The sequence below is a fragment of the Dipodomys merriami genome, unplaced genomic scaffold (genome assembly GCF_024711535.1).
Source record: "Dipodomys merriami isolate MVZ:Mamm:240054 unplaced genomic scaffold, mDipMer1.0.p SCAF_367, whole genome shotgun sequence".
Lineage (NCBI taxonomy): Eukaryota > Metazoa > Chordata > Mammalia > Rodentia > Heteromyidae > Dipodomys > Dipodomys merriami.
This window is the reverse complement of record NW_027205237.1, coordinates 206,074-225,710: the sequence shown is the minus strand read 5'-3', so window position 1 is coordinate 225,710 and position 19,637 is coordinate 206,074. Positions and strand designations below refer to the sequence as shown.

The 19,637-nt window shown below is 42.9% G+C and overlaps 2 protein-coding genes across 10 annotated transcripts in view; one reads left to right on the top strand and one right to left on the bottom strand.

Moving 5' to 3' along the window:
* LOC138804484 (mediator of RNA polymerase II transcription subunit 12-like protein) overlaps positions 1-19,637 on the top strand; it is a 215,186-nt gene that overhangs the window by 57,240 nt on the left and 138,309 nt on the right. For 6 of the 8 annotated variants that reach the window (XR_011365277.1, XM_069988757.1, XM_069988754.1 and 3 more), the window contains 4 exons: positions 1,061-1,187; positions 2,925-3,130; positions 4,262-4,366; positions 5,164-5,340. Coding sequence is in view for 7 of the 8 variants with exons in the window: in XM_069988757.1 (XP_069844858.1) it covers positions 1,061-1,187; positions 2,925-3,130; positions 4,262-4,366; positions 5,164-5,340 (615 nt within the window). In the remaining variant the exon portion in view is untranslated. The remainder of the gene's footprint in view (positions 1-1,060; positions 1,188-2,924; positions 3,131-4,261; positions 4,367-5,163; positions 5,341-19,637) is intronic. The other 2 variants (XM_069988758.1, XM_069988756.1) reach the window with 1 other exon arrangement.
* LOC138804490 (G-protein coupled receptor 171) lies at positions 9,769-16,897 on the bottom strand. Of its 2 annotated transcripts, none has more exons than XM_069988769.1 (2): positions 16,818-16,897; positions 9,769-11,028 (listed from the first exon to the last, which is right to left on the bottom strand). In XM_069988769.1, the coding sequence occupies exon 2, from the start codon at positions 10,978-10,980 to the stop codon at positions 10,021-10,023; it is 960 nt and encodes a 319-aa protein (XP_069844870.1). In that variant the 5' UTR covers positions 10,981-11,028; positions 16,818-16,897; the 3' UTR covers positions 9,769-10,020. The 2 variants fall into 2 exon arrangements, with proteins under 2 accessions (XP_069844870.1, XP_069844871.1); XM_069988770.1 differs by lacking the exon at positions 16,818-16,897 and adding an exon at positions 15,780-15,806.

Here is a 19,637-nt window from a genome sequence, read left to right as displayed (position 1 = left end):
TAAAGGTATCCTTTTCTAAAGACATATTTTTCTCAGAATTGTTTAAGATAATATCAAGCAAAATTTAAAAATTTGACCTTTAAACCTAGAGGTTTGGATAAACAATATCTTAGTAATCTTATTCAGTATGACGAATATGTTAATTAAAGCATAAGTCGGGGCTGAGCCTGTGTCATAGTGGTAGAGTGCTTGCCTAGCATGCATGAAGACCTGTGTTTGACTCCTCAGTACTACATACACAGAATAAACTGTAAGTGGCTCTGTGGCTCAAGTGGTACAATGTTCTCCTTGAGCAAAAAAAAAAAAAAAAAAAAAGGAAGTAACGAAAATCAAAGGAATTTTACAAAGGATAGAAAACAAGATTATGAATGTTTCTAAACTGCCTTGGTCCTGATCTTCTAGTAAACTCAGAGTTTAAGAAAATGTCAGTTACTATGGAAGCATTGTAGCTGTGTTTCATAAGATGTTCCATCTTACTGTCAGTGAATACATTTTATCCCCAATTTTCTTTATTACTGTGGTACTAAGATTGAATTCAGATCCTTGACTTTGCCAGGCAGGCACCCTGCCATTTGAACCACCCTAAACTCACAAAAGAATATTAGAATTAGGTTTGCTTTCTCATTTGATGCTCCAGATGCACTCGTCAGTACCCTTCCTGACAAAAGTGCAAAAACACAAAATAGTCAAATTAAGTAATGCGTGCCACATAGTTTGGGAGAGTGCGTTTCAACGTGAGCCCTTCGGCGTGGAGACGGGCCAAGGTGATTTTGAGTGGGTTTGCCCAGGATAGGAGCATGTCCTCCGTCACCACTGTGAGAGTCTCACACAGTGCGGGGCAGGCCTTGCTGTTCTTCTGAGACTTCTCTAAAAGCGGTGAATGCTTCTGCGTTGTTCTTCCCAACTCTTAGAAATTATATTCACCTTTGACACATGATTCTGAAGTAAATAAAGAAATCTAAAGTCATTTTCTGTTTCATCTTAGAACTCCAATGTTAATAAAAATGAACAAATTCGTTACTGCTGTAATTAACCCTAGCTTTTTGTTTTTAACCGGCAGAGATGTGGTGAGTCTGAAGCTCTCGATGAGAAGGAGTCTATTTCTTCAGCCTCTCTTACTGGGTCCAGTTTGCCTGTTTTCCAGAATGTTCTTCTAAGGTTTTTAGATACACAGGCTCCCTCATTGTGTAAGTGAAGTTTACTTTTTAGATAAGAGATTGAGTCTGCACACCTGTGTGTGGACACGTATATACGTGTGCGCATGCATGCATGTCTCTAAAGTTGTTGGCACTGAATATAGTGTATGCTTCAGTGAGCACACATTAGTAGCATTTTTACCCCAATGGGAAAAAAGATGCCTCATTATGTTGTCTTAGACATTCATGTCATCTCTAGCTATTTTTCTGTCATTTCTTTATTGTTGGTGGAATTCAAATTTTGAGGAATAAGCAACCACCTAATAGGTTTGTTCTAAGAGTGGGTAGCTTTAAAAAACATTTGTGAAAGCAATACTAGTGCCTATGAAAACTCAGGTTTTCATATGACAGAATACAGGAGAGGGTCTAAGGTAGTTAAAAAATAACAGATACATTGAAAGCTAAAAGGAGAAAAAGGACAGGGGAGGGAAGCAAGCGTTAGGGAGAGGAGGGACGGAGCAAGGAATAAGAGCAGGGAGGGGTGGCAGGTGAATGGGGAAGGGGGGGGCGTGAGGAGAGGAGGAGGCTGTGTGGAGGGGAGGGGAGGAGGTGTGGTGGCTTTCTAGCATCGGAGGAGAGTGAAAGTACTAGAGCCACCTGGACAGTAGAACGTGGAGAGTAGGTAATACAGAAAAGGAAGCAGAGAAAGGGAAGGGCGGCGGAGATCCTGGTGGCCAGCACATGAGCCGGCAGCTCTACCTCTCGCATCCCCAGTCCCAGGGTTGTACGCTGCCCCTTCACTGTCTCCTCCTGTCCTTAGCAAGCCTGTGGAAACAGCTGTTCTTTCTTCTGTGAAGAGGCCAGGCACTGGTGGCTCATGCCTGTAATACTAGCTGTTCAGGAGGCTGAGATCTGAGGATTGAAGTTCAAAGCCAGCCCAGGCAGAAAAGTCTGCATGAGACTCTTACTTAACCACTCAAAAACCAGAAGTAGTAGAGCACTAGTCTTGAGCACAGAGAGGCTCAGGGACAGTGCCCAGGTCCTGAGTTCAAGCCCCATAACTGACAAAAAGGCTGTTGTCACTGTGATCATGGATAGCAGGAGACAGTTAGGTCAAAGTTAGCGTGAGATCAGTGCTGTGAATAAATCTCTCTCCCATTGGTGTTTGTGAATGTAATGATGCCAGTAAATAGGTGCTGCAGGCTTAGTCTTGAATGTTTTAGATTATCCCCCCAAAAGCCTCAGAATATAGTTCCGATATTGAAAGTCACGATATGTGTTACATAGATGGACTATGTGAATTATTTAATGAAAAGCTAAAAAGTGTCATCTCTGGCCTTTTACTTCTGTGGTGTTTTTTTTTAACCTCGGTGGGTCATATTTACTGTTTTTTTTCCATAATACTATTTAAGTTAAATTCTTCTTTGAAGAATTTACATACATATCCCACAAATAGGCGGATGCACGGAAGGTATAAAAATAGTCACAAACTAACTGGCAAATTGAGATGATAGCAGTCTGCTGTGCTTCATAATCACATTATTATGTACACTCATTTGTTGGGGACTGCTGTCATTAAACTAGAAATTGTGCCTAGCATGCCAGATACTACTTTTCAGTTAGAGTTTGAGCACTCAAAGTCTGCTTGTCATCTCTGTGCAAAATGCTGGTGCCTCACAGATATTACAGTAAGTTTTAAGAAAAAAGAAAGGTTGCTTATGAAGGGCAGGAACATGTGATTAGGACTTAGTGATTGGTGTTTTCCTGATTGAGTTTGTTTGTCCTCAGCGGATCCCAACAGTGAGCGTGAGAAGGTGGAGTTTGTGAACCTGGTGCTGCTCTTCTGTGAGTTTATCCGCCATGACGTCTTCTCCCATGATGCCTACATGTGCACCCTCATCTCCCGAGGAGACCTGTCAGTCACTGGACCGCAGTCCCCAGCGGGAGAGCACATGGATGAGCACTGTTTGAAGGACCGTGACGGGAGGATGGAGGTAGGGCCCGTGAGCAGTGCTCACCTCCAGCCCACACCACCTTCTCGAGTGGCTAGTTTGGTGATCTAATGGTGATTGAGTTTTAGTTGTGTACTTTCTCCTCTTCACTCAGAAAGGTCATTTAAACTCTGCCTTCCAGAATTTTCTTTTGTGTATCACAAGACTGTTTAATGAAGAGATATATGGCCAGCTGTAAAAAATGATGTTATAGATTAAATTGATATGCTTCAAGTGTTATCTATTTCTAGCTTCTAGTTTTCTTTTAATCTTGTACTCCAGACTGAATCTGCTTTGACCAAAAAGCCCATTTGAATTTTCATTCTAAGGAGCATCTTTTCCCCAATGTACTGTTCATTACGTATATCACTCTTTTATACATAGTGGGAAATGATGTTTCAGTCAGAATGTATCTTATTTTTCAATTAATTAAAAATTTAATCTCTGTTTCTCAAATGTCTTATTATTTATACTATGGCATCGCTGTCAAATGCTGCTATTTTTGACATGGTTCCAGATCTTTCAAATTTCAAGTAAGAAAGAGGACAAATCATAGAAATGGGAAGTAGAAAATGTTAAAGATTTGTTGTATCCTCAGATATATAGGATTTTAAATGCTGGTTTTTTAAATAAATACATTTGTTTCTTAATTTGTTCACCAGAGTAGGTTTGCTTGTTTTTTAAAGCTTCTCCTTTTTATTTTCTGTTATTGAATATCTAGGTATCTTACATCTTAGTTACAGTCTTGGGTTTTCCATGCTAAGTGAAGTTGATGAGCTTGTGACTGAGAACAGCCTGACAAAGGAGAAATTATGGACAGTTAGCTTTCATATCAGAAAGCTATGTGCTCTTAAAGTGTTCTGAAAGTTAGAATTTCCTCCTGGGAGGGGTCTAATTGTGACTGTTTAAAGCAATGCGAAAGAAAGACATTGTTGGGGGAGGGGGCTTAAAGATCTCACTGTCAGGTTGTAGTGTCACTTTAAAAAAAAATTGATTGTAAGGTGAGGAGCAGAGGGGTTACAGTTACGTAAGTCAGGTGTTGAGTCCATTCGTTTTGAGCTGCGCCACCTCCTAGCTTCGCTCTCTCAAGCTGCAGCATTTACAATGTGACTTTCTTTCTCTGGCAATCACCAGGAACAGAGCATTATGGCGCATATGGGTCTTGACTCAGGAGCCTCTAACATTTTTGATGAAGTAGACAAGAGTGACTTTAAAACTGACTTTGGTTCGGAGTTTCCAGTAGGTTCAATCTTCAATTCTTACTGGCATTTACCCACCCACTCTTGTCTCCGTCCTTTTTATTTCTTGTCCTGTGTTTGAGGATGACTTTGGTGCTTGTGGGATAAGCAGACGCTGTCATTCTCCTCCCTGAGTCACAAGGGTCGTGGCGTGCTACTGTCTCACCTCACTCACCTGTAGCTTTGGTTGCTTCCCCTCCTTTGCATACCATCACTCCCGTGTTCCCAGTGGACTACGTGTTTACACTTTTGTTCCTTTGGGATCATCGTCTCTCAGGGTGTGAGGGTGCCGTTTCACCATGATGGGCCGTGTTGATGTGCTGCACATGTCTTGAGCTTCTAGAGAATAGCCTCCTTGTCTCCATACTTGCACACTCATTCAGGATTGTTGTGATGTGTGTCATGAATCTCGGTGTGTAACTCTACAGAAATGTCTGGGGTGCAGATGGAAACCTTGATGTGTCTTATGAGTTAATTATTATATGGGTATGTTTTTGAAGGATATGTCACCTTTTATCTTTGGCCCCTGGGGAGGTGTGGACCCATTTTTTTTTCTTTTTACCTGTGTTTTTCATTTTTCCATCTTCTAATGTGGAGTCATGATCCTGACAGACTCCTACTGTTCTGACTGTGAATTCTGTTGAAATTAACAGAATTTCTACGTAGCTTTGCTCAGTAGTTGCATAGGAAAAGGCATTATCCTAAAAGGCATTATTCTGAAGTGCTAGTATGTAGCTCTGTGATTTGCTGTTGTCCTCTTTCACTTACAGTCTCTAATGTTTGCTTTACATGACTTAGATTTTTTCTCCCATGCCTGGAGAGTCCTGTGAAAACGTCAACTCTTCCTTGGGCGGAAGGATGTCGGTGAATGGTGAGAAATTCATGAAGAGAGAAAAACCGAGAGACTTAATTTTTCCATCTAATTATGACCTCCTCCGTCACTTGCAGTACGCAACACATTTTCCTATACCCCTGGTAAGTCATCGCTCCCATAAGTTTATAACTGGTCATTTTATCGTAAGGTCATTCATGGGGGTCTGGCCAGCCGCCTACTTTTCTGGCATACCCATAATGGCAATAGATAAGTTTTTGCATTTGCTGCTGTGTTTGTTAGAATTCTGATCAGCTAGCTTATATACTAATGTCCAAGTTTATGGTGTGATATTATAGTCTTGCTAGCTTTAGCAGAATTGTCTATATTAGCATCTTCTCATGAAAAGCATTTGAATGACCGAAGCTGATGTCTAAATATGTTTTCCTGCTTCAATTTGAAAGTCATTTACCAAGTAGTTTTTTATGTGTACTCTGTGGAGGTGGGTACTTTTGGTTTGTACAGATGAGTAAGAGCTTTGGGGTACAGGACAGAGAGACAAATGTTTATAAAATAATAAACACCAATGTTAGTGCTGTAAGCACCGTGTGGTGTTGCTGAGTCTCTTCCTCTCTCAGGGAATGGATGTTGGAGGGAATGAGAACCTTGAAATTGCACGGAGGACTTGTAGTTGAGATGGGCCTGGTTTGGACCATTGGAATTTAATAATTAGATGGCAAACACATGGAGAAAACTGGGTGGTACATTTAATGTTAGAGTCTTAACAGGGAGATGTGTTAATTTTGAAGTGAGTCAGGCTTTGTTTTTTTTAATGAAAATTGGGCTAAGGCTGGGAATGTGGCTTAGTGGTAAAGGGCTTGCCCTGCATGCATGAAGCCCTGGGTTCGATTCCTCAGTACCACATACCTGGTGCCTGTGTCTGGTCATCTGGGTGTTTGAACAAGACAGTAAACATTGGCTTCTTCATTCTTTTGTTCATGTGACCGTAGTTGCAAAGCTGATCCAGCTTTTAGTATTCTAAGGAGATCGTCCACTTCCTTACAGGAGAGAGCTTGGTGATTTTCAACAGCCTTGCCACATTGAGTCATGACATAATTCAACTATTGTGCAGTTATAACAGGGCCTCTAAACAATTGGTGTTACAGGGTACAATTTTAAAATACCTTTCCACTACTAGTTGTCCCAGACCCTTCTTTACCATGAGTATAATTTAGAGTAAATTTTCAATATGGGAACTAATGCTAATACAATATTGAGCTTAGGAAGGGCTTTTTTTGGGGGGGGGTTGTGGGGCTTGAACTCTGGGCCTGGGCGCTGTCCCTCAGCTCTTCAGCTCAAGTAAGCGCTCTACCACTTGAGCCACAGTGGAACTTCCGGTTTTCTGGTGGTTTATTGGAAATAGGAGTCTCATAGTCTTTCTTGCCTGGGCTGGCTTTGAACTGTGATCCTCAGATCTCAGCCACCTGAGTAGCTAGGGTGACAGGCGTGAGCCACCGGCGCCCAGTGGAAGGACTACTCTTAAGAGTCTCTTTCTCTTCCTTAATGGGACAATATAAGAATGTGGTTCAAAAAAGGTCAAGGAGTGAGGACGAAAGGGTAGTTGACAGAGTTTCAGAAATGTGAACAAGTTTTGTGCACACTATCACATGAGTAATGCTTAGGCTTCCAACCCGCATGGGTTCTCTCACGGGCCATTCTAAGTACCTAGAATTTGTCTAGCACCTTCGTAAATTCCACATAGGCACTTTGTGCTTTTTGTTCCCCGTGTATTTACTTTAGACTCAGAAAACATGCTTATGAGATTGGAGACAGTTGCAAGATTTAGAAAATTACGTGTGTGTGTGTGTGTATGTGTGCTGTGTGTGCGCGCATGCATGTGTGTTGTGTGTGCGCGTGCGCACGTGTGTGTGCGCGCATGTGTGTGTGTGTGTGTGTGTGTGTGTGTGTGTGTGTGTGTGTGTGTGTGTATTGTAGCTTAAATTTAGAGCCTCATAATCTCACTTGGCTTTTTTGCTCAAAGCTGGCACTGTACCCACTTCTGTATTTTTGTTGGTTAATTGGAGATAAGAATCTCACAGTCTCACGGACTTTCCTTCTGGTTCTTTGAGCATGATCCTCAGATCCATCTTTCTTGAGTAGGTGTGTGCCTTCAGCACTGCCAGAAGATAATTTTTTGAATGGAAAAATGAACTCAGGATCAGACTTTGTCCTGGCTTCTAGGAACAGTGTATCTCTATCTCTCTGCTTACTTATATATTCACACGTGCGCACGTGCGCGCACACACACACACACACACCATGCATGTGCACGCACATGTGCACCTCAGTATGCACCACTGCACCCAGCTAGAAGCACTATTTCTCAGTCATGGCAGACAGTGCAGCAGTGCAAATGTGTTACCAACTGTTTTACTATGAGTTTTTACTAATATTGAAAGGAGACACCGAAGTAGGTCTACCTGTACCGTTAGTGTCTAGACCACAAGAAGTGGAGTTAATTTGACCCCTGATGAGACTCAGGAAGGAAGAGTCATCTGTACTTTAAAGCACAGGCCATCACCCTTCTGGACCTGAAAGCCTCTGTCTGCCCTGCAGGGTGCCACTCTTAGTACAGCCTTCCAGTGAAGAGTGGCCATGTCTGTTTTAAGACTGTTTGGTGCTATTTTTTTATACCTTCGATGAGAGCGTGTTGTTCCAAAACAGTAGCTTCAGGAGTCAATTTAACAGCTTCCCTTGAAAATGTAACAGAGACTGTATACTCTATATTATCACATAGTAAAAACAAGAAATCCCTAGACTGATCATTACTAACCATAGCAAGCCTTCAGAATCTACAGGTGGAATGTAAATATATTTGACATATTAGAAATAATACATAGTAGAAATCATACATGCATTTGCAAGCTTTTTTAAAAATAAAAATTGCTAGTTACCATGTTAGAAAACTTGGAGTTTTAAATGGAAAGATTATTGTCTTTTGAAGTGATGATCGATTAGAAATAGGTATTTCATGTAAGTTGCTTTAAAAAAAAAATGTAACCTGAAGCCAATTAAAATTACACTGCGACAGGGTTCCTGGTAACTTACATGGAGGCTGTTTTGCATATTTTCACCAAGAAATCCTAAGCATTAAAGTGAGAACTCTGGGTCTACATTCTTAATTCTCTTTGTTTTTAAGGTATTAGCAGTTTGACATTGGTTCAATAAGACTTTTTAGTTTTCTTTTGCAAGTATTTGGATTAAGGTGCATAAGAAACCTGCAGAACGTGGCTGGCTAGAAGCCGAGAGCCAACCATGAGCAGGGGGGTGAGGGTTGGCACTATCCCAGAGCGCAAGCCCTACTGCAGGTCCCCACCTCCATGATCAGGGGGGTGAGGGCACTACCCCAGAGCGCAAGCCCTACTGCAGGTCCCCACCTCCAAGAGCAGGGGGTGAGGGTTGGCACTACCCCAGAGCGCAAGCCCTACTGCAGATCCCCACCTCCAAGAGCAGGGGGTGAGGGCACTACCCCAGAGCGCAAGCCCTACTGCAGATCCCCACCTCCAAGAGCAGGGGGTGAGGGTTGGCACTACCCCAGAGCGCAAGCCCTACTGCAGATCCCCACCTCCAAGAGCAGGGGGTGAGGGTTGGCACTACCCCAGAGCGCAAGCCCTGCTGCAGATTCCCACCTCCATGAGCAGGGGGTGAGGGCACTACCCCAGAGCGCAAGCCCTACTGCAGATCCCCACCTCCAAGAGCAGGGGGTGAGGGCACTACCCCAGAGCGCAAGCCCTACTGCAGATCCCCACCTCCAAGAGCAGGGGGTAAGGGTTGGCACTACCCAGAGCACAAGCCCTGCTGCAGATCCCCACCTCCAAGAGCAGGGGGTGAGGGAACTACCCCAGAGCGCAAGCCCTACTGCAGATCCCCACCTCCAAGAGCAAGGAGGTTGGCACTACCCCAGAGCGCAAGCCCTACTGCAGATCCCCACCTCCAAGAGCAGGGGGTGAGGGCACTACCCCAGAGCGCAAGCCTTACTGCAGATCCCCACCTCCAAGAGCAAGGAGGTTGGCACTACCCCAGAGCGCAAGCCCTGCTGCAGATCCCCACCTCTATGAGCAGGGGGGTGAGGGCACTACCCAGAGCGCAAGCCCTACTGCAGGTCCCCACCTCCATGAGCAGGGGGTGAGGGTTGACACTACCCCAGAGCGCAAGCCCTACTGCAGATCCCCACCTCCAAGAGCAGGGGGTGAGGGCACTACCCCAGAGCGCAAGCCCTACTGCAGATCCCCACCTCCAAGAGCAGGGGGTGAGGGCACTACCCCAGAGCGCAAGCCCTACTGCAGATCCCCACCTCCATGAGCAGTGGGTGAGGGTTGGCACTACCCAGAGCACAAGCCCTGCTGCAGATCCCCACCTCCATGAGCAGGGGGTGAGGGCACTACCCCAGAGCGCAAGCCCTACTGCAGATCCCCACCTCCATGAGCAGGGGGTGAGGGTTGGCACTACCCAGAGCACAAGCCCTGCTGCAGATCCCCACCTCCGTGAGCAGGGGGGTGAGGGCACTACCCCAGAGCGCAAGCCCTACTGCAGATCCCCACCTCCATGAGCAGTGGGTGAGGGTTGGCACTACCCCAGAGCGCAAGCCCTACTGCAGATCCCCCATCTCCCAAAGAGTACAGCCCTTGCCTGCATTGAGAAAAAGGGTTTCTGCAGAGACCAGCGCATTGGCTGGCTAGCTGTAATGTTTTGTTGCCAAGATTCTTTTTTATTTCTCTTTGAAAACTTGAAGTAACTTTATGGTATAGTATGCCAAGAAGTGAAAGCATGAAAAGGCCCATAATTTATGCGTTGTCTTCCCATTTTGACTTTCCTTTTTGAGCCTTAGTCTCCTTTGGTGAAGCAAAAGTCTCCGTCACCTTTAATCGGAATGCTTTTGAGAGATGGTAGTATAGGATAGGGTCAAAACAGAGGTTGGACACAGCGAGGAGCAGTGTGGCCTCCTTGGCTTTGAAGAGTGAAATCCTGGTTGAGCAGTCTGTTATGAATTCTGTCTGGCTGAGGGTGTATGGGATGCGAACGATGTGGTAAGGAACAAAGCAAATAATGTAGGCAGTGGTCACTAAGAGTATGTTTATAAGGGCTCTTTTCACATTCGGATAGCTTTCATTGTCTTTGTTTCTATAGAGTTGTCGAATTACAAGGCAGTTGGATATTAAAATGATGACTGAGAAGTTTAAAAATATTGCTACACATAGGAAATTTGTCAGCAAATGCCAGTTTCTTCCAAACTCCTTTTTAAAGTCCATGCAGCCCACCTCTGCCTCTTCCTTGATGTCCTTGATGGGGATCACCATGTTGGGCACCATTATCAGAAGGACCATGAGCCACACCACAGTTGATATCATTTTGGCAAATCCAGGTTCTTGTATTCGGTAGATCTTGCAGCTGCATATCAACTGTAGACAGCGATCGATGCTGACGAAGGCCAAGAAGATGATGGACAAGTACATATTGATGTAGATAAGGCAGGCTGTTACTTGACAGTGGAATATCTTCAGCTTCCAGGGTGCCACGCCCAGGTCAACCACAATCTTCACTGGTAAAGCCAGCGTGAGCAGGAAATCAGCAGTAAGAAGATTGATTAAGTAGATGCTTACACACTTGTGGTTTGTAGTGTTCTGTATAAAAGCCCAGGTTGCAAAACAACTTCCAATAATTCCAACAAGGAAAACTAAATAAAAGAAATATGTAAATGGCTCCAGATCTCTGTAAATGGGACAGAAGAATGAACTGTTTGTCATCTTGAGGGAAAAGGACGATATTTCAGTTAAAATAAAAATCCAGTGAATCTGTTAAAAAGAAAGCGCAGGGTGGTTAGTAGTTAGAATTACAAACAACTTTCCTTTTTTCTATTATTACCTTTTATTATTAGCCATTGACTACAGGTGACTGTATTCTATAATTACATGTATATAAACAGTTTAGGACTCAGTTGTCATGAAAAAATATTAGGATAAATATACATTGAGTAATAATAAAAAAATGAAATAGCTCTACTTCCACAGCTTGGGCAACACAAGAGAACTAAAGTGTGTTGGAGTCCCCCCCCCACTACTTTTTTTTTTGTTGTTGGTCATGGGGCTTGAACTCTGGGCCTGAGTGCTGTCCCTGAGCTCTCCAGCTCAAAGTGAACACTCTACCACTTGAGCCACAGCACCACTTCCGGTTCTCTGGTAGTTTATTGGAGATAAGAGTCTTGTTGACTTTCCTGCCTAGCCTGGCTTTGAACTGTGATCCTCAGATCTCAGCCTCCTGAGTAGCTAGGATGACAGGCATGAGCCACTGGCGCCCGGCTTGATCCAAAGCTTTTATCTAACAAAACCTTTATAAGCAAAACATGTTGGATGGAAACTAACCACTGACAAAAACCATTTGTCCTAGAATACCTTGTCTTTGTATTTCCTGTCATTCTGTTGGTGAGTTCACTGTGTGCTCTGTGGGCTGGTGGGAACTCCCATGCTAGATCTGTGAGGAAGCATGGGTTTTCCATTGCCTGCTGCCCTGACTTTCAGGAAATCCCTGTAGATTTCTTTGCAGAGGAGGTGAGTGGCCAGAAATGGAGAAGTAGAGAAAGGAAATGGGTTGTGGTTAGTGACTGAACAGCTTGCAGTGAGGCTTTCTGGTTTTCTCCATTTCTTTTTGTTTTGTTTTTGCTTTTGGTCGGTTGTGGGTCTTAAACTCAGGTCCCTGAGCTCTTTTGCTTAACCTAATGCTGTATCGTGTAAGCCACTGCACCACTTCCAGTTTTTGAGTGATTAATTGGTGATAAGAATCTTACTGGGGGGGGGGCTGGGAAGGTGGCTCAGTGGTAGAGCGCTTGCCTTGCATGCCTGAGGCCCTGGGTTTGATTCCTCAGCACCACATAAGCAAAAAGAAAAAAGCCGAAAGTGGCTCTGTGGCTCGTGGTAGAGCGCTAGCCTTGAGCTGAAGAGCTGAGGGACAGACAGTGCCCAGGCCCAGAGTTCAGGCCCCACGACCGGACCCCCCCCCAAAAAAAAAAAAAAAAAAAAAGAATCTTACTGGGACTTTGCTGCCTGGGCTGGCTTTGAACCACAATCCTCAGATCTCAGCTTCCTGAGTAGCTAGGATTACAGGTGTGAGCCACCAGTGCCCAACTTTGTTCTTTCTACTTCCTTCCTTTTTCTTTTTTCCTCCTCCCCCCTTCCTTTTTCCCCCCTTTCTTTTCCCTCCCCCCCCCTTGTAAATCTTTGTCCTAAAAGACTTATTTTTAGTTCCTCATGCTGTCTGAGGCTAGGTGACTAGGGAGGTAAGGGATCACAGTAACTTTTAAGATTACAGAGTAATAATTAGAAAATAGATTCTGTATTGTGAAACCTATTAGAGTTCCAGAGGTTTCATTGTTCTTTAAAAAAAAATCAAGTACAATTTTACTGTTACTATTAAGGTGTACAGAAAAAGGTTAACATTTCATAAGTTTGGATAATGTCATCCCTTTCTTCGCTTTCCCCCTCATCAGAAAGAACTGAAAGGTGGTGTTGGGGTGGTGTTTGCTGCCTCCTTTCCCTCCCCAAGTTTCCCGGTGGGAGAGGCCTGTGGTATCTAACACACTGTGTCCTCTGCCACGGGCTCTGAAGTACTTGAAGTGGTCACATGAGCTGCAAGCAGAAGATATGCTCCATACTTTCAAGTTTTAGTGTAAATGACACCTTTTTGCACAAGTCATTCTTGTAAGGTCTGCCTGGGTCATGCCGGCCCTGTGCACACATCTCCCTCCCTCCTGGCTAAGCCTTCAGCCGTCCTGTTACCTAGGTAACCGGCACACCTGGACGCAGCCACCTCCCCCTCCTGCTGAGTCACATCCTGGGCCACCTCTGGTCACAGGCCTCCCTTCTGACCAAAGGGGGGTCCCAGGCCCTGAGGTCACATTCGGATCCTGTGTGGCCACACCTCTTCCTGTCCTTGGTCTAGATAAGTCCTGGCCCAGGGGTGGGTCACCCCAGGTGGGGACAGCAGTTAGGTAATAAACTTCTCCTGCCTGAATAGCACACGGTGTTCTCTTCATCGGCTACCCAATGAAACCTACCTACTTAATATACCTTACAATTCTTTGAACCAATTCCTTATTAATGTTTTTAGGTTGAACAGTTGAAATGATGTTTTTGGTATATTAGGTTCAGTATACTAATAAAATCATTTGTTTTGCTTTTTTAAAATGCAACTACTAGAAAAGCTTAGATCACTTTTGTGTTTTGATTGTATCACTATTGGACAGTACTAATGTAGTTCTGGGAAGTGATTTTAAGTAGTTTTGTGAAAAGCAAAATGTGAGATTCTAGATATTCCACTATCAAAACTTTAGCATTGGGTGTTTTTTTTCCCCCACTGTGAAATTTTGGGGGTTCAAAATCCCAGAAGTATGACATTTCTTTAGAACTACTGAGATTGACCTCCTTAGGATAAGAAGGTCTTCTTGTTCTGTCTTCTTTATCAGCTCTTCCCTGCCCCGCCACTCTGCTTCCTTGGATTGAGCTCAAGTTCATAATCTGCTCATGATTGGCTGGTTTGCACAGTGTTAAATGTGTTTATATAAGGTGACTTTGAAATAAGATTAATGGTACACTCTGCTATTTCTTGAACCATCTAAGGTTTTGTCTTCTGAGGTATGGCTTAATTTCATCTTATAAAAACCAATTAAGGAAAGGGATGGCAAGGGAAAAACAAAGGAGGCAGTAACAAAGCTTAATAGGAAATGTGTTCATTACTTTACAGTAAGAAATATGTAGGGAAAAAACTAATTAAGACAAAAACCTTATATTTCAAAAATCCTTCCTTGTCCCAAAGCAGTTCTTTTACTTTCTGACCAAAGCAACACACTTGGATAAGAAAAGGCCATTTTTCTCACACCCAGGGCCTCAGGAACTTGGTTTGGTGCTGGCTGTGGATCATCCTATGGACATTAAACAAACAACTTTTTTTTTTTTTTATTCCAGTCCTGGTCCTTGAACCCAGGGCCTGAGTGCTGTACCTGAGCTTTTCTGCTCAAAGCAAGTGCTCTACCACTTGACCCACACCTCTACTTCTGACTTTGGGAGGTCAGAACCATTTACTTTTCCTTCCCCAGACTGGCTTTGAACTGTCATCCTCAGTTGTCAGCTTCCTAAGAAACTAGGATTATAGGCATGAGCCACTATTGCCCAGCTCTGTTGGTTTTAATGAGCAGGTTTCTTTTGGGTTATAACAGGCAAAGTTTTAGATACAACCTTTTTGAAAAGAGAAAATAATAAATAGTAAATAATGGGTTTGGACACAGAAGCCATTTCAGCAATTAAGTCTCTCTTGAAAACAACCTTTTCAAGTCTTTCTAAATATGAATACTCACATTGAGTGTATCTTGAAAAAACAGGGTGTACAGATTAGTAGGGCAGATGAACATAAAACATTCTAAATGTGTCACTTAAAAGTTCCATGTCTTAGCCCCTTCCTCATTGAGTCAGGGCTGTAGGTCCATGAATAAAGCCACCCTGTACACAGCAGCAGTAGTCAAGCACTCTATGTCCGGTGACTGCGTTATACATACATCATCTTGTTCTAAGCTGTGCTTTTGCAGATGAAAAACGGAAACACAGTGAGGTTAGATCCCTTGGCCTGTATAGCTGGAAGTGACAGAGCCAGGACGCCAGCCCAGCCCATCTCCTCAGAAGGCACAGGCAGCACTCATAGTCTCCGTGATGACTCTAACGGGTTAAAGTGCGCAGCCAGGCCTTTCTCGAGGGCTTCTAAACCATTTCCATGTAAACGAATTGAAACATTCTTAATCTGTAAGTGCTATTACAAAGAGGGAAGCTGTTGATGTATTTTGATGTTTCATCTTTATGTGTCTAAAAGCTGAATTTAATTTTAGCCTGTATATTTAGACTTTGTTTTCAAAGTTCTATAGCCTCCTTTCTTCCTGCTCTCCCCACTGTCTTGGTCTCTTACTGGTGTTGGGCTGAGCCAGCCCAGGGCCTGCTGTGCAAGCCACACGCCATCTAGTACTCCCTGCGCCTCAGCCTTAAGTTTCTACTGAAGACTTGTGGGGTCTTTCCTGTCTGTGATCAGTGTTGGAAGCCTGGGACTGTGATGGTAGATAAACCTTTAATGACACTAGCCGTCCATTCTTCACCTCACTCGAGGAGCCTGAGGTTCGGTGCTGGTGATTGCTCAGAATTTTTCATGTTTGAAAAAGATTAGAATCTGTTCTTGATCACTGTCATGCTTTCTACCCTGTCTTTCCTATTGTTGAAATCTGTCTACCGTCCTGAAGGGAGTTCTTTGTTTCCAAATACTGTTACAGGTTGCTCTGACTTTATGACTCTTGGCTTTTGATAGTTACTTATATATTTGTATCTTAGAATTTTGAGCCTACTTTTCTGTACATTGATCACATCCTCACCTTTGCTTATTTGAACTTTAACGTTGTAGGATTTTGACTTAAGCTCTTTTGTTTCAAATGTTATCTAATAATAGCAACGTGATAATGTGTTCCTCTAAGTGCCCCTTTGCTTGCACAATTATCTTATATAGTCTCATAATGACTTACTTGATAAGAGAATTAGTTTTGGTTGATTCATATTCTCTGTAAGTAGATTTGACAATATATTCATTAGGTAAGTTATTTAAAACAATTGCAGTATAACTTCATTCAATCATGCTTACAAATCATTAAGTGCTTCATATGTTTATGAAATTCCATTTAGGTTACAATAAGAAAGCTTATTTACATTTTTTGATCATGTCTAGTAGAGGAAAAAGTTATACTGTAATAATATCCCTTGATCTCTATCACAAATTTAAGAACTAAGTGCTTGATTTATTCTTTGCCAAATAGTTACTAGCCAGTGTACGTTAGATGTCCTCAGAGGTATTCTAACAAAACAAGAAAAGATTTTAAGTATCTTATTTCCCATAGAGTGCCTATTGCTTAGGAAAAAACAAAATCAAAACAATTCTTCTTACAAACAAACTCTTAAATTTTCAGTGGGAGTTTTTGTTTTGTTTGTTTTTGTTGTTGTTGTTTGCCAGTCCTGGGGCTTGAACTCAGGACCTGGACACTGTCCCTGAGCTGCTTCTGCTCAAGGCTAGCACTCTACCACTTGAGCCACAGCGCCACGTCTGACTTTTTCTGTGTATGTGTTACTGAGCCCCAGGCTTCATGAATGCTAGGCAAGCACTCTACCATGGAGCCACCTTCCCTGCCCCTTCGGTGGGAGTTATAAAAAGTTTTTGAAATTATCTGTTGTAATGCTTGTAGAAGAAAGTCTGTTTAAGACCTGTCGAACCTGTTATGGAGAACTATGACGTAGCCTTTATCCATCTGGTTATAAAACTGAGTTACTAAAGAGTTATGCTTGCCTGGATAATTAGTCAGATTTGAACTTTTTTTTTTTTGAGCCCAATGGGGCCATAAGATAGCAGAAAATGGCAGTACTTCACAGCTAAGACCTACTTATCATTTAATACTTTGTGCTGTCTTAGATATTAACCTTATTACATGTTGGCTTTTGCTAGGTAGCACTGAAAATCCTGAGTTTCCCTAGTGTGAGAAAACATTTGAGATTAGCTACTTAAAATGACATACCTGAGGTCTTCTCAGCTGGAGGAGCCTAGCTCTGCGTCCTGAGACACTCTAAGAGCAGCATGCTGCAGGGTGGCGGCTGTACTAGAAGTTTCCTTTCCTTTGTGTGGTTTAAAATGTTGTAGTTTGACGTAGTTGAAACTGTGGTTTGCAAGGCATTTAAACTGTATGAAAGTATCCTCAATTATTTTTAAAAATAATTTTATCTTTCTTAATTAATATTTGCCAGTATTTTCTAGAGGGGAGGTACTTTTATCCCATTTACCCAATGTAGGGCCTTGCCTTTTTTCTTAAAGTAAGATAAGTTTTGTGTCATGAGAGTTTTTAAAGATGACATTTGTCTATGCCTTGGAAGAGCTTGCATTAAAGTTATAAGGTATTTCAGCAAATGCTTCCTCAGGATGTATAGACACTCATTAGCATTTTAAAATTAAAGTTAAAATATTGTTGTAACCCTGCTGAGACATCAGTTAATTTTTTATCAATCTTTTAAAACAAGATTAACAGCCTGGTAAAGGGTATATCTTATTCCTCGGTATTCTTTTTTGTTCATTGCATAACAAATTGAAATAGGAATGAAGGAACATTATTATATAGAAAGGTACCAGCTGTTAACTCTTTTTGGTTTTTACATTTGAATCTTTTTCTATGCTTACATATAACACCTTAAATATTACTGTACTTTGCCTATAATTTAAAGGTTTGGGTTTTTTTTTTTTTTTTTTTTTTTTTTTTTAGTTTTTTGTCAGTCACGGGGCTCTGGGCCTGGGCACTGGACCTCAGCTCTTTTTGCTCAAGGCTAGCATGCTACCACGTGAGTCACAACTCCACTTCCAGTTTTCTGGTGGTTCATTGGAGAAAAGTGTCTTGAGGACTTTCCTGCCCAGGCTGGCTTTGAACCGCAGTCCTCAGATCTCAGTCTCCTGAGGACTACAGATGTGAATCATTGGTGCCCAGCAAAAACTTGCATTTGTTTTCTAGGTTGTAAGACAGACCTGCAGAAAGTATTTCTCATTTGATTCAAACAGCTTAGGGAGTTAAAACAGGTATCTAGAAATTGATTTAGATCATACGCAGTGTGGATTTAAGTTGTGTGGTTGGGGTGAGTGTCTGGACGGAGCCTGTCTCAGCACCTGTCTGTGAAGGAGCTGCTGGGCCCTGTCACAGACTGTGTGAAGCCGGCGGTTAAGACTGCCTTATTTCTAGATAGGAAACGTTGATTTATCTGCAAGCTGGAAGCTGTTGCCTGGTTCTGGTTTCTTCTTCTGCTTCATGGTTTGAAAGGACACTGATTTCTTTTTTTTTTTTTTTTAACCTAATAATTTCTTGTTAGTTTTCCAGATGAGAAGAATAAAATCAGAAGAGACTTCGTTAGAACTCAGTCAGATTCCTTGTTATTATCTGTGTCTGTGTGTTGTATACCAGTACTGGGGCTTTAACTTAGGGCCTGGGTGCTGTCTCTCATCTCCCTTCCGTGCCCCCCTCTCCCTGAAGGCCGGTGCTCTACCACTTGAGCCACAGCTCCACTTCTGACGTTTTGGAGATAAGAATCTCATGAAATTTCCTGCCCATAGTTTCAAACTATGATTTTCATAACACAGCCTTCTCAGTAGCTAGAAGTACAGCTGTGAGCCATTGGTGCTGGCTGTTATTAGCTTTATAAAACCAAAAATCTTTCAACACAGTAGATGAAAATTGATTAGAAGGGATTTAGGGAGAGTTAAAAGGACATTTGAAAGGAATAAGGGTGTTGATGGTAGTGGTGATTTGTTTCAGATATCCTGGCATTTTTCTAAACTCATCAAGTGTTCGATATTGCCATTTTTTTTTAGTGTGTATTTATCTATAAAGTAGTGGGAAGCTGTTTTCTAAGCTTTGTATTTCATGTTTACTTTACCAGTGTTACTGTGAAGACAGGCATCTAAGGTTTATGTGCTTGTTGTGGACAGGACTCATTGAAGCACACATGGATGTTTAGAAAAGACACTTTAGGTCCGTGAGAAGTTAGGATCAGAGCCTCCGTTCCGGGGTGGGGGTGAGGGCGAGGCAGGGCCGGAGGCAGGGAAAGGCTGAGGGAGAGACTTACTAGGCAGAGGATTGATGAATGGTTTCAGTGAGATCGAAAGGAAAATTAGCATCATTTTTTTTGCCAAGTTTCTCTTTATTTTAGGTAGGCATGTTTATGTGTTTACATCATGGTTGTAGACAGAATTAACAAGTACAAGCACCGGTTCTTGAAGCTCTGCTAAGGCCACAGGTTATGTGTCTGGACTGCAGACGTGGGGTGCAGCGCCCCAGCTCTTGAGGTGCTTCCTGTCTCTTGGGATAAGGGAAGTGAATCTTTTCATAGGGATACTGAATCATTCTTCCTTTAGGGAGCGGGTGTAGGTAACCAGGCATGTCCCCCATATTGTCCCTACTAATTTTTTTTTTTAGCACGTTGTATTTTGTTTAACCAAGCCCTTTCTTAATTTCTCAATCCAGGAGACTTTGGGTTGTGTCCATAAGCTACTTTTAGCCACCTACTTGAGTTCTTTCCTCAGGTTGCAGAGCCCTGTTGTAATGTCACAGTCGGCAGAGGTATGCCTTCTTGTAAACTGTGGATGCAGTGTTTCAGAAAAGGCTTTATGACCCCAGGAAGCACTGATGAGGGCCAAGAGCCTGTGGGCCTCTCTTGAGGAGGCCCGAGCTGTCCGTTCACTGTTTTCCTACCACTGCAGGCATCTGAACTGCATTGAGCTGCACAACGGAGTTGAGCATGAACCTGTAGGCCAGCTGTAGTGGCGTCTGCCGGTGACTGGAGCAGCCCTTGCTGCCTGCCTG